Here is a 15082-nt window from a genome sequence, read left to right on the forward strand (position 1 = left end):
GAGTGCATTCTCTTCAATTTCAGGCCTACATATAGTGAACCAGCTGGAAGGAAATCAAGGTAATATTTAAAAGCCCTCCAGGTGTTTGGGAATTTACACATCTGCATGCTAGCCATGCAGAGTCGGTAACGACTGAGCGCAGTTTAAAAAAAAAAAATGCTAGCCATAAATTATGGCTGTTGCCATTCAGCTGTCATATCTGGAAAGTATATTAGAGAAGCCTGTTACAAATAAAAATTAATTCAGAAAACAGCATATCAGGTTGAATGGCACTAGTTCTAACATTGTATTTGAAGTCTGCAATTGTCAAAGTGAATACACACACATTTTGTATTGGGGATCGCACACAATAATTGAATCACATTCCCAGATGGATTCACTAGATTACATACCAGACCCCATGAATATATGGTACTGCCTGAAATACTAGCCAGTCCCCCTTGTGGGATATATGAGTTGCTCAGCCCTCTAACAACACTTAGGTCACCTGGAAAAACAGAGGCACAATGACAGAAAACCTAGTTCTGCCCATTGTCTTGCACAATCCTCACAAAGATTTCATCTACACAATTCCATTACATTCCATGGGTTTACTCAAGTGAGTGAGTTTGGAACTATAACTTCACTTACATAGCTCATTATTTTTGTTGCATGTTATTTTTCCTCTAGTATTTTTTAAATTGATTTTGTGAGATATGAAATTCTTATCTACCATTTCCTTTTTTTAAAAGCACTAACATCAAACCAAGGTCAACAATAAGGGGTATGCTATGAAAAGACATCAAGGAAAAGTGCCCATGTATATCTGATACATACATTAATGGGTATGGATGTAGTAAGAGCTGGCTTAATTGCAAAAGAGGCTAAATGCTTTATAGCCATTAACCCACACCTTTTTAAAACGGATCTTAACCACATCTATATTTAGTCCATCCTTTAGCATATGCAATCCTATGAAACACTGTACAGAAATATATGCACGAGAATTGGCCCAATGTTTTCACCTTAATGGTACTAGAAAACCAAAGGCACCAACATTTAACAGGTGGACATTTTTCTTTAAGAGCAGTTGGGGACAGAGGCAGGGTCCAATGATGTGATCAGGCTGACAATGGCTGGCCTAATGCAAATCAATGATCCAACATGCCACTAGAAATTCAAGATAAAAAATGATGCCAGCAAATGGCTCAAGATGGCAAGAATAATAAGGCAGGTCAATGTACAAGAGCAGGAGAAACTTACATATGCACTACATTACATTTACACTATTGATCTTATTTTACTGCTGAGGCACAGCAATAATTGACTTAACTCATTTGTGAATCCACAGTGAAGAAAAAAAGAGAAAATAAAGTGCATGCTGAGAGATGTATCATCCCCACAGCCTTAAACAGTAGACTTTACAAAATGATAGCATAATTACTCCCCCTTTGATTAACCTCCAACTCCACTGCACAGGATACTTACATTCTGTTCTCCATACATTGCACTTTCATTTTCATTTGCCTTTAGCAACTCTTCAGAACATATTTTCCCTCCTTTAACCATGCAGCCTTGACATAATCTAAGCAAAGACTTCATTAGTGCACAACCCTAACATTTATTTTCAACAGGAGATTCAAACTTTGAAAGCATATGCATGAAGCTTCAGCCTCATTGTTATTTCTTCAGACTTCTACTTCCCCACACATAGAAAAGTCAATTCTAAGCCAAAACATATAGCTGTAGCAGTTTGATGACCCATGATTTACACTGTAGGCTTACTGTACATATTTGTATTGTGCCTTCTCTGCTGCACTGCCTGCCCTATGGAGCAGCCTCTGCTTTGAGATCCTGATGGCCCCAACCTTCTTGGCCTCCTCAAAGGCTGTTAAAACTTGGTTTTTTCCCTAGGCATTAGGATCAGGATTTTGGTTTTCCTTTTTCTTTATGTATTGGACTATTTCAATTGGTTATGGAGGTTTTAATGTTGTTTCTGTATGGCTTGTTTGCTGCCCAGAGTAACGTATTTAAGGTGGGCAACTATATATTGTTTTAAATCTATTTATTTGCAGCTGCATTTTAGCAATTGTCTGTAAATTATTCCTGCCTATCACACAAACTTTTCCCTAATTTGATTTTAACAGGATATACATTCACATTTTTCCCACTCCAGCTTTTCCAGGCCCACAATGAGTTTACTGTATAAATGGCATTGTCATGTAGTCAGCAGTACAATTTGCAGTGAATGCAAGCTTTGTCATTTCCATATCCAAATAAAGCTGAACATGCATCTATCACAGAATGATGGATCCAGTTATTATCTTAAAATCAAACTATATCCACTGAAACTGAGCTTCCAAAAAAAAAAGCCTTTAAATAAATCTGTGATTTATAAAGCTATGTACATTTTTTATCACTGTATCTCAGAAAGTATATATTAGAGCAAGAAACGTTGTAGAAAAAGACAACCAAAATGATCAGTGGCCAGGATTAATTTCCTATGAGGAAATAAAAATATTTGGGACTATTTAGTTAGAAGAAAATAAGAAGATATAATACACATATTTAAAATTATGCACGGTGTAAGGATAGTGGAGAAATAAATTTGTATAGCTCTAACAATATAAACCACAATCATCCAATGAAACCAAATGAAGTGAGACTGAAGATAAACACTAAAGTTACTATTTCACACAGCACATACTTAAATTGTAGAATCACTATAACAATATGTGATGAGGGTCATTAATTTGGATAGCATTTGTGGAGGATCATGAGCAGCATCATTTATTTGCTCCAAAAGAAGCATAGAGCTCTGGAAGTTGTTAGCTCTTAACCCTTTAACTTCAATTTCTAACTATGTACCATCCAAGTTTATAAATTTTCTAAGACATTGATCTAACATTTATCAATGTGTTATTGTTAAAAATTGCACTGTTGTGTTTCCAAACATTTGGAAAAGTTGTCCAGGCTATGATCTTGAGGAATCTCCATTTAATGCTCTCCGCATGTTTTAGTCTACAGTTCCCATTATCTGAATGGCTAATAAATTCAAAACAGCAGGAGGGCAGGTTGAAAAGGCTTAAAGTCTTATAGTGCAAAGTTATTTTAAAAAACAACAATAAGAAATAAGTAACCAGAGTCCAGAGCTGGAATGGAAGAAAAAGAATTTGTGTAAATAGTGCTTCTATTCTTGGTTTATAAATAATTGTGACAGTTCTGACCCATAAGAAGTATGGCATACCCCTTCTTGCCTAGTGAAGAGTTTGATACAGTTACTTAGGGCTTCACAAGTTTCTCTTGCTGTTTTAGAGATTTCTTCAGCTCTCCTGAGAAACAAAGTAGGTATTCCTAAAAAAAAAAAAAAAAGCATAGGTATTATGTCTTCAGACTATTGTTGCAGTTGTATTATATATAACAGTGTTGTGCAAACTTGGCCACTTTAGGATGAGTGGACTTCAACTCCCAGAATTCCCCAGCCAGTCCACTCATCTTAAAGTGGCCAAGTTTGGACAACACTGATATATAAGATAGCACCTAGCTACCTCACAGAAGCAGAAGCTAGCAATGTACTCCATTGCCTTACTCTGAGAATTATACAGAATATGTTTGAGAAAGGAGGATTTCTGATTAAACTTTAGTCTGAATTAGGAGAAGAGTTTGTTTTATTAATAGGCAAAATCTGCAATTGTACAACTGAGTTCACAAGTTGTCTTGAATTGTACTTAAAAAGGTTTATTGAATAAGTAGCAGTTGATCACGATTATGCAACAAACACTAAGCCAAACACCAAACTAACCACATCATGGCTTAGCATGACTCAGCCAGTATCATGGTAACAAAATACTTATGACACATTATCTGAGTTCAGACTGATTTTTTTTATTTATCCAGGAACAAATGTTTCTTTTTATTTAACCATATTAATAACAGTTCCTTCCTACAAGCCTTTGAATAAATTATTTAAAACTGCAGTCTTAATGAAAAGCATGTTTCCATTAAGTCTATGAAAACATTAACCGGTGCAATAGAAGTATCAGTTTCAAATAGGAATTACTGAGCCTCTAAATCCATTTCAGCTCTGACACGTGGGAATCAAGTTTTCCATTTATTTGTATCTTGAATTTAGATTCCTTTGGGCTACAATTCATGCTAAAGAAGACACACTTTCCTGCTATTCTTATCATCAAGGTTCTCCTAGATACATCTTATTAAATGATAAATTGGGTGTGCATGAGATAGATACGTCTCCTTGTTGTCTGTTTAATTCCATTTAGCTGCACATTTTAGAAGCCTTGAGACATGAAAAGCTGTATCAGATGGTCATTATTTTCATAAGATATTCTATTCTATGAGCAATGCAAAAATCTTGGGTTTTTAGCAAGTGGTGTCTTTTAATAATATGATATTTGAAGCTTATGTTCTCAGCAAAACTCTTCTTTCTACAATATATTAGATAATATTTCAGAGTTTAAAATTAAAATCCTGTAGACTAAAACTGGAGTAGTGTGAGATTCAGCAATATTATTACCCTGAAACAACCTTCATAGTCTTATGAATGAGAACAATTGTATCCACCTGCACTTCCTGTTAGTAGGTGTGGTTAACAAATTATGATTGGCTCATGTGTTGTGAACCATGAATTCTGGCTTGTTCTAAACCATGATTTTTCTCTGGTTTGTTATTCGTGGAACATGTAGTCCCTAACTTATATGATATGGTCAACAAACTATGAGAGGCTCACAGCTTGTTAGCTGTGCTTTATGTGAATTTGGTCATGCCATTTTGGGCTTTATTGTATAGCTTAGTATGACATGTCAATGTGATTATGAAACTGTATGAAAAATGTTACTTATACTACCTGTAGGATTAGGAGACTAAAGAAGAAAACATCTACAGAATCATCTACTGTTTACCAATTACTATAGCCTAATTCAGACATTTTGGCAGACAGAAGAGTAGTGACTTGTGTTCATCGACAAACAGGTTAAGGTTCTTTATGCCAAATGGATTTAAATTATGTTTCAAATAACCCATGTAGTTGCCTATTGATTACAAAGTTACCTTCGGGATTTTCAGATGACTTAATCATAGATTGGAAGCTGGAAATTTCTTTATCTAGGCGTTGTTGGCAAGACTGTGCAATCTAGCAAGGAAGAAAAAAAGTATTTAGCATACTACATAAAAGCTTCACATAATCATAATAAATAATGAATGGGGGGTAGAAGAGTTCCAGAAGCAGAGGGAGCTACTCAAGATGGCATGCATTATAATAAACTTCTGTCAAACCAGGAAACACATTGAAGATTTTACATTTTAATTAATGGGCAAATAGCAATTAGGGATTATTCTTTTCCTCATGCTTCAATCCTGAATTATATCCCACCTTGGCTACTTTTTTATAATTGCTATCATCACCTTGAAGAGTCAGGATATTTGATCACTGATCTCCACTAGCCTTCTTTAGGTACTGTATTATCTGCCAACATCATCCAAAAGTTGATGGTATCTTAGAGACATCAGCATGTTGGGTGCTGGTATCTTGAAGGAAAAAAGCTTTTGTGCATACAACTGTATACATGAAGGCTTTCCTGCTGCAGATGCCTGCACTGAATGTGTGGATGTCTGCAGAAACAGTATCATTAGATTGACATGAGTCACACCATAGCTCACATGCTAAGTGAACTGGCTAATATAATGCCAGAACGAGGCTACTATTTCTTCTACTTTGGCTATTTTAGACATACCATATTGAAATTGCATAACTCCAGATGACCACAAGATGGCAGCAAAGTGATAGATAAAACTATTTTCAGGCAGTAAAATTTACACATGGTCTTCATTTTTGAACAAATGTTCTCTACTCATAGAAATATGTTTTCTAATTTCCCAGAAGTACAACAGTTTCTCCAGTAGTAATGTATGGCTGTGAGAGCTGGACCATAAAGAAGGCTGAGTGCCGAAGAATTGATGCCTTTGAACTGTGGTGCTGGAGAAGACTCTTGAGAGTCCCCTGGACTGCTAGGAGGTCAAACCAATCAATCTTAAAGGAAATCAACCCTGATTGCTCGTTGGAAGGATCGATAATGAAGCTCAAGCTCAGATACTTTGGTCACCTAATGCGAAGAGAGATCTCTTTGGAGAAGACCCTGATGCTGGGAAAGATTGAAGGCAAAAGGAGAAGAGGACGGCAGAGGATGAGATGGTTAGATAGCATCACTGAAGCAATGAGCATGAAACTGAGCAAACTGAGGGAGGCAGTGAAGGACAGGAAGGCCTGGCGCAATATGGTTCATGGGGTCACGAAGAGTCGGACACGACTTAACGACTAAACAACAACAACAGTTTCAAGGTCCATGGCTGTAATACCAATTCACCATCAAAAGTATGTTCAGATGATGATGACGGTGATTTGTTATAGCTGTCCGATTCCAAAAGATCTAGTATGTACACTGAAAAAGTCAACACTATCTCTGACCAAATACTCATTACTAAAGAATGGGTAATACATGCAACTTTTGTTACATTTTATTGCTATATGCAATATGCAAGATTCAGTTGTCAAAACTCGTGGTTCCACCAACCAAGCATGCCTGTATTGCTTGACAGAAGTAGAAAATATGAGTTAGGAGGTCAGTACTGCCTTCGTTCTCCAACCTTCCAGACAAATGACCTCAACCTTCTCTATACCATGAGAGAACAACCATATACCATTTTTCCTGAAAGTTGCCGCTACTATTATACAGTGCCAACATACTTCTTCCCATTTAAGAAAAAGGAGGCAATTATCCTGAGCTGATTAAATTCATGGATAAAGCTGGCATACAGGAATTAGGAAAGGGAAGATGAAGATTCCCAGAGATTCTATAGGAACCCAAAGAGAGATAATGATAGAGCGAACAAAAAGTAATTCCTCAGTTTTGCTATTTGTTTTTGCAAAGCCTATGTATATTAATACATAGTATAATAATATAGTAATATACATATACATATATTAATATACATAATATACTGTGTATATTAACATACATTAATAATTCTTAGAATCTAGAAAATATTAGGGTTGGAATGGTCAAAATGAAACTATTCCTAGGAATAAAAGTTTTTCTTTCTTCCAGAATATTTCATAAAATTTCTGGCAGTTTTTTTTAGTTAGAATGCACTTTTGTGATATATGGATAGCATGACAGAGAACAGAGAGATCAAGAGAAACAAAATGTGCAACACAATGCAGACAGCAGCAAATTATTAGATAGTGGCTGTTCACCAGACAGCTGTTGATGAGAGATTCTGGCATGGAATAAGCTAATTAGAACATAATAATGAACAACTTTATTACAGTTCAAGCAACAAGAGGCATTTAAATAGGAGAGATGAGCTCCCTCTCCTGGCTAGAAGCAGCAAAAAAATTAACTATGGTACCCTTCCGTCTTCTTTTCTACTGAATGCTAAAACCATTAATGTAAATGGCATCCTAATTATGTTAGTTTATAAAGAGAGTATCACATCTATTTATGTTCATTGTCTATATGGTTACCTTGGGCATTATGGGTTATTTTTGTAATTGTTGGTTTTAATAAATACTTTATGAAACATTTTAACTAATCCTCCCCCACCTAGATTTGAGCCTGAAAGATGAAAGAAAATTATGGGTGCATGGATAAAACACGAAAAATATGCGACAGTGCCTGACTGGAAATCCCTCACAGGTAGTCCTCAACTTACAACCACAATTGGGACTGGAATCTCCATTGCTAAGCGATGCAGTAGTAAAGCAGGATGTCACGTGACTGCATTGCTTAGCAATGGCAATCCTGGCACTTCCCATTGCTGTCGTTAAGCAAATTCCACTGGTCATTAGCCGAGGGCCCATCCTGATCCAAGCCATTCTGGGCTTGATCCCTCCCAGGCTTGTGCCTCAGTAAGGTAAGGGACTGCTTCCAACTCCCCCCACCTGCCTATCTCCCCCCATCTCTGCCCTTTTGGCCACCCTGCACCCTGCCTTGCAGGGTGGCAAGCAGCCCCGAACTGCACAGCTCTGGGGCTGCCTGCCACACTGCAGCTCAGGGGCTTCTTGGCCATCCTTCCCTCTGCTTGCTCGCATGCACCAGCATCCTTCTTCCCCCTTTGCTTGCTCTGCACCCTCCTTTGCTTGCACACACCAGTGCCCTCCTTCCCCCTTTGCTCACTTGAATCCATGCATCACACCCTCCATCCCCCTTTGCTCGCTTGAGGACTTTCCAGGGGTGATTCTGGCACTGAAGGAGCATCTTGGGGCGTTTCCAGGCACTGAAGGACTGTCTAGGGATACTTCTGGCATGCGCTGTGCAGCTCATGTTGGAAGCTGCTCGTCGTTCATGAGGCTTTCTCTTTTCTCCTGCAAAGTCTTCCTTCTGCAGTCTTCCTCCTGCAAAGCCCCAGAGCCGCAATGCAAAGGGGCTGTGGTGCATGTGAGTGAGCTAAGTGGGAAGAAGGGTTCTGGTGCGAATGAGCGAAGGCACGGTGCATGAGTGAAGGAGAGTGCGGGGTGTGCTAGTGAAGGAGGACGCAGTGTGAGCAAATGGGGAAGGAGGGCGCTGGTGTGTGTAAGCAAGCGAAGGAGGAAGGAGGGCACAGTGCATGCATACAAGTGAAGTGGTGAAGGAGGTGCGGTGCATGCAAGCAAATGAAGAAAGGCTGGGGTGGGTGGGGGAGACTTACCTGAGCAGCTTGCAACCTCCCCTGCCAGCTTCCCCATTGACTTTACTTGTGGGAAGCTGGCAGGGAAGGTTGCAAATGGCGATCACATGATCACAGGGGGCTTGGCAACCGGTTGCAAGTGCAAACAGGTTGCCAAGCACCCAGATCGTGATCACACACCTGTGGAGGCATTGCAACAGCCTTCATGGACCAACTTCATGGATCAGTCCTAAGTCCATTTTTTCAGCAACGTTGTAACTTCAAACTGTTGCTGAACAAATGGTTGTAACTCAAGGACTACCTGTATAGACTTTGTGTGTGAAACAGAAAAAAATGAACTTATGACTTATGGTTTTGATGATTAGAAAGAACAGATTATAGAAAAAAGAGTTATGTTGTACTGTAGAGCAAGAGGTAAATTTATAATTATGCTTATAAATGCTGTAAAGAAGATTGGAAACTACTTCTTTGTATCTTTTTTCTTTCTTTGCTTTTGCACTTTTAGCTCTTCTTTGATTTTTTAATTTTTTTCTCTTTTTCTTATTCTATATTATTTTACATTAGTTTTTATCTTTTTTTCTTAATTTTTTAAATAAAATTATATAAAAATATGCAACAGTGTACACAATGCTCATCTATTATGGCCTCAGCTTTCATTTTCTTGCTACTGTAAAGCTTGAGCCAATGCATTTTTTTAAAAAAAAATCTGTTTTGAAAGAGAAAGGTATTTCTACAATATTAACAATCCCATCCTCTCTGTGATGCACCTGAATCTGTTCCCTTACAAGCCTAAATATGGGATAAATGGGATTAACCGATAAAAATCATGCCTTCATTTCAAGCCACATTCTTCACTTTTTAGCTATGCATATCAAACAGTGAATGCAGGGAACCATGCTTGCTACCAAGAACAAATCATAACAATAACAGAAGACAAATAATTTTATTAAGAATACAAAAATTTCAAACCAAATTTTTTGAGGAAATGTTTAGTAATTCTGAGCCAGTTTTTGGTACAGGTAGTCCTTGGTTAACAACCATTTGTTCAGTGACCATTTGAAGTTATGATGGCGCTGAATGAGGAGACTTAGGAATAGTTCTCCAAGTTGTGGTCATCGCAGTGTCCCCCCCGCAGTCATGTGATTGCGATTCGGGGGCTTGGCAACCAGCTAACAATTACAACAGTTGCAGTGTCCTGTGGTCATGTGATCTCCACTTGCAACCTTCCCTGCCAGCTTCCAATAAGCAAAGTCAACTGGGAAGCCAGCAGAAGGTCACAAATGGTGATCACATGATGTCACACTTAACAATCTCATGGGATTCATTTAATGACTGCAACTGGAACTGTTGTAAGTTGGAGCAGTCATGTAATGCTGTGCTTTACAACCACATCACCTAGCAACGGAGTTCCTGGTCCCAATTACCATTGTTAATCGTGGATTATCTGTATATAGTTTAGCTTTTTGGCCAAATAAGACCTGAAGAACTTTTGGATTACCAAGAGAAGAAATTCCAGAATCTGGCACTGCCACTGAAAATGCCCTCCTGTAAACACCTGGTGATGTTCTGACGGACAGCACAACCACATATTAAAAACCACAGTCTTAAAGCTGAAACCAAGCCTTTATGAGGCCAGAGTATAAAACTGAAGAATTATGTCCCTACATCTAATCTTTTCAAAGCAGTGGTTTGAAGAGCCTACTGTATTAAAGTAGAGTATCAATTCAGAGGTAACACTCAAAACATTATTAGCTTTGCCAAACTACAGCTCATATGTCCACATCTGAATAACTTAATTAGGATTTGAAAACTCATAAAGCTATTTTGTACTTAAATAGCTGTTCTATCTATGTGCATGATGTTCTATTAGTATATTATCCTGGTATTTCATATGAAGAAATCCAGAATTCTATACATTGTCAGAGTAGGCAAACCTGGTGCTTGTCAAATGTTTTGGGCTATAGCTCTCACGGCCTTTTGCCCTGACTAGGTTGCTTGGTGCTAGTAAGAACTGAAATAAAAAAGCTTCTTCTTCCTTACTTTTAGGGAGTCTTGTAACTCAGCAATGGATGTTGCATCATCATCTTCCTCATCATCACTTTGTTGTTCCTGAGTACAGTAGTGTGTGCTGTATGCTGAATGGTCTTCTATTGCATGTATCCAGTTCTGAAGTAAAGTGTGACACAAGAAATCAGTTTAGTTAAAACCTATACCCGTGACGTGAAACCTTTTATAGACTGAAAGTCATAACTGATCTCTGAGCATGTGCCAAGAGCCTCACTCCAACATGTGAATTCTCTCAGGACAAAGACTGGTTCTGAATTAAATATTTTGCTCAATAATTACTTTCCATATATTTAATGTTTTCTTTTTTCTCTCACTTAAGATTTCAGAGACAACTTTTAGAAGAGCTTTGGAGGCTCATCTAAGATTTAAATTCAGTTCAACTCTGAGGCTACAGGTTAAGTATCCATGACATCTACAGGACATAAACCGTGATGGTTCTTGTCCATACCCATCAACAGACAATGAAGTATGAATGAAAAACATCAGACAGTTGTGACAAAAATATTGTGATGAGATTTGAGTTCTTGAAGATCGGGTTATTTTTATGAAAGACTATGCACCGAGACACTAGTCTTAAAACAGGAAAAAAAAATGCTAACATTGTGTGGCCAGCATGCCTTATGGTATTTCTTAATTACAGGTTGTACTTGGTCAATCAAAAAATTGAATACATATTCAAGGGAGCAACACTTTATAAGTTAACTAGAATTAGTTAAAGAGACCTTTACCTCTCTTGACTGCTGACTGGCCTTAGGAACTTTAAAACTGTGAATTGTATTATCAAAGCACTTGATGGAGAAGAGGCAGCCATCTGCATTTTTTACCTTCAGTAAAAACCAGAGAGTAGATATATAGACTGAATAAATGCATCACACACTTAGATTTGCAAAAGTTGCAAAAAAAATTGCCTGAACAATTAAGAAAACATAGTTAAGTTCAACTTTGTTTCAGCATGCCTAGATTGTCTGTGTAGTTGCTACTCTTCAAATAAAAAGAAAGTGACCACATTATAAAACAAAAATGAAGTTTTATAGAAACAAAATGTAATTTATATTTATTTCCCACTTGATTGTCCATTCTAAAAATTTCTGTTTGGAAAAATATGAAATAAAAATTGGAAATATTTTAAAATCTTAAAAGGCTGATCTCTCCTGAACAAAACAGTCACAACCAGAAACTCTAGTTCAACCCTTCCTTCTACCCACCAGATATATTGTGAATACAAACTCCAGAACTCCACCCAGGGGAAGGCTGTATTAGGTGAACCAAATAATGTTTATTTAGGGTTGTGAGTACAATTCAACAAAAGCTGCACAGATGTAGGTGTGTACCCACAGGGGAGGAAGTATTACAGAACAAAATATTGGAATTGAATATTCAGGATCCTGGGAATTTGAACTTTTAAAAAAGGTCTTAGGAAGTATAACTGCAAAGGTTGACTTGAAAATACATGGGAGTATGTCTGTAAAGTCAGGAGAAGATACACACAGTTTCTAGTGGCCAAAAGCAAATGCTTCAGTTGTTCCCTGCCCATAACTTGCAAAAGCAGAAAGCAATAGAAAACAGGCTAATATGCTACTTGCATACTGTACAGGCCACGGCACTGAACATACAAAATATAGTACTCATTTGACTACACTGTTTGCAAAACTTGCGTTCCAGCCTCAACATTCTGCGACTGTATTTCAGACTTTAGTTCAAGTTTTGACATGACAGAGTATATATAAATTCTAAAATGTACATTTATGTACTAATGTTTTTAAAACTTTATATTTGCTATAAAATGGGAAATCATAACTTTCATTACCAGTTTATTATTAATATAGATATGTACAACAGCATCATCAGTCTGAAACATCACTTATGCAGAAAGCCGTACAGACAATAAAAAATTATTCTCAAATATTTAAGCATTTGTTTAGTCGTTAAGTCGTGTCCGACTCTTCGTGACCCCATGAACCATATTGCGCCAGGCCTTCCTGTTCTTCACTGCCTCCCTGAGTTTGCTCAGCTTCATGCTCAATTTAAGCATTTATGTTCTGCATTTTCTTATAAAGTTTAAGTTAATCACAAATAAAAATAATAATACTGTAAAACCAAAGACCAGAACATAACTTGCTAAAAATTAATTTGTACTGCTTGACTATTTGAACCTGACCTAAATCTCCAACATTAGTCCATTTTATTCATACATAAAAAATGTATTTCTAAGTTTGCTTACTGTGCAAATGGCTTGTGTTAAGTGCTTGCATCCTTGACGGTGATTACTGTTTCCAACATCGGCCCTTTCAAAGGAAAAAAAAAATTAGGGGAGAGGAGGGAATAAGTAGCTGATCACAATAATTTTCAGTATCCCAGCCATTGAGATGAAGTTTTACACTTACTGTTTTTGATACCAAGAGAGGACACCATGTTCCAGTACCACCCAATATGGCTTCCATCCAAAAAATCTTGAACTCTTTAAAAATAAATTTAAACATGAACAGAAAATTATCTATTTCTCATAGTCAGTAATATTTGCAGTAATCAAAGCCTGTCATATAGTTTAATTATAAGAGACAATAAGAAATGCTGGGAAGTAAGATCACACTAATGCAAGTACTGATTTACATTTTTTCAAAGGACAGAAATTTTGCAACCACTTGCTTACTTGCAAAACTGACTGTAGTCAAACTAAGGAGGCAATATGAACTTCTGGGATATACAGGAGTAAAACTGAGTAATCTAAGCAGCAAGATTTTTTCTTAAGGAATAAAGTATTTGGTCCCAATTATACAATAACTGACAATGCTACATGTATAATGCTTATCCTACATATAATTTTAGATAAATCATTTTAACTCAGGAAAAATCCTTTGAAATAAAAAAGGCTGGATCAGCTTATTTCTCAAGGCAACTAACCTGGAGGGAACTACCAGGGATGAAAGGCAGCACTAGAGTTCAAATCCGTCTAAAATCTTTGACACCTCCCTTAAAGAAAGGCAAAACTAGGATGGAATGACCTGCCCCTAAGCTCTCTTTTGCTTGTCTAGTTATAGAGGAGTAAGTTATTCATTTGGAGCTTCTCAAGCGGCTGCAATTATCGATCTGCCAGGCCATGGTGTCCTGTGCCCTTTTTGTAAGGGCAATGTCCTAGTTTTCAAATATTTTCATATATTTCAATAAAAAGTATGTCTCCTTTTAGAAGTTTTTGGTAGCAAACGCTAACATCTAACTTCACTTCTACTTGGCTCTTATAGCCACAAAGTTGATGGTAGGACACAGGCTTCTTGAACAGTAACAAGTTCCATTTTTGCTTTAATATAAAATCAAGTAATAAGTTTCAAGTTGTCTGTATTACATACAATTGCTTTAACTGGTGACGCACTAATAACTGCAGCAGCCTAATCCAAACTTCCTTGTAGTCAGCAGAGTAGTGAGATGTTTAGATGGGTCCCCCTTTTCTTTGTTCCCTGTCACCGGGGTATTAAATGAGATATGAGGGCCAATGTGGTGTAGCTCTTAAGATAATGGACTGGGAATAAGGAAAATACAGATTCAACCACAAAGCTCAGTGGGTGAATTTAGGCTAGTTGCTATCTCCCTGTATCATTTACTTTGCAAGAACACTGAAAGAATAAATTAAACAGAAACCTTGAATTTCCTGAGGGCAGATGAGATGCAAATGTAATTATACATAACACAGTGGAAAAAAAGAATGTAAATTAAGAACAAGAACTCATACTGGATAATTTAGCCTCTGAGGCTGCTTCTACATCTATGTCTGTTCTTAAAAGGCACTGCCTTAGCAAAGCAGTTTTGCCCAAGTTATTGATGATATATATTCTACCTTTCTTTTTGACATTTAACATAGAAAACCTATTGGCTCTTTCTCAGCTTAAAATAAAGCTATGGTATAAAAGGCTTACAATAAAGCTTGAACATTAAAACAAAAGTAGGGGGAGGAAGTTAGGCACCTTCCAGAGTAGTCCTTCATACCGTTTCAGAATCTTGTTGGTCACCTATAAAAGAATCAAGATGTTAAGACTCAAGTTTATAAACAGTAATAGTAGTTTTAAGAGATGATCTATGGTACCCACCTTTGCAATGCCAACCCCAAGCACTTGTTTCATTTCTGCACCTTGGGCTAAAGCAAGAGGTGTCTGACCTGTTCAACAGAGTAGACCGATTATCTTAACAGATCTGAATCAGAATCAATATGACAACAACAGTACAGATGCTGTTTTGCAGAAAAGACTGGCTCTTTAATAAAAACATAGGTGTCTGCAAGAAGTCACAAGGATGTCAAAATGGCAATGTGTCATGACACTGTCACAGAAATGATGCAATTACATACATGTGTCATGACACCTGC

At 37.3% G+C, this 15082-nt stretch overlaps 1 protein-coding gene across 7 annotated transcripts in view; it reads right to left on the reverse strand.

Moving 5' to 3' along the window:
• Window positions 1–15082, reverse strand: part of OSBPL1A (oxysterol binding protein like 1A) — a 73249-nt gene that overhangs the window by 44527 nt on the left and 13640 nt on the right. For 6 of the 7 annotated variants that reach the window (XM_025166483.2, XM_007427950.3, XM_025166481.2 and 3 more), the window contains 8 exons: window positions 14808–14875; window positions 14685–14729; window positions 13113–13186; window positions 12950–13013; window positions 11457–11552; window positions 10702–10827; window positions 5047–5128; window positions 3227–3333 (listed from right to left, as the gene is read on the reverse strand). In XM_025166483.2, coding sequence (XP_025022251.1) covers window positions 3227–3333; window positions 5047–5128; window positions 10702–10827; window positions 11457–11552; window positions 12950–13013; window positions 13113–13186; window positions 14685–14729; window positions 14808–14875 — 662 coding nt within the window. Of the gene's footprint in view, window positions 1–3226; window positions 3334–5046; window positions 5129–8171; window positions 9476–10701; window positions 10828–11456; window positions 11553–12949; window positions 13014–13112; window positions 13187–14684; window positions 14730–14807; window positions 14876–15082 lie in introns of those variants that run through there. The other variant, XM_088130883.1, reaches the window with a different exon arrangement.

The sequence above is a fragment of the Python bivittatus genome, unplaced genomic scaffold (genome assembly GCF_059951505.1).
Source record: "Python bivittatus isolate LINGU-HERP-01145 unplaced genomic scaffold, Pbiv_v1 ctg000840_np1212, whole genome shotgun sequence".
NCBI classification, from domain to species: domain Eukaryota; kingdom Metazoa; phylum Chordata; class Lepidosauria; order Squamata; family Pythonidae; genus Python; species Python bivittatus.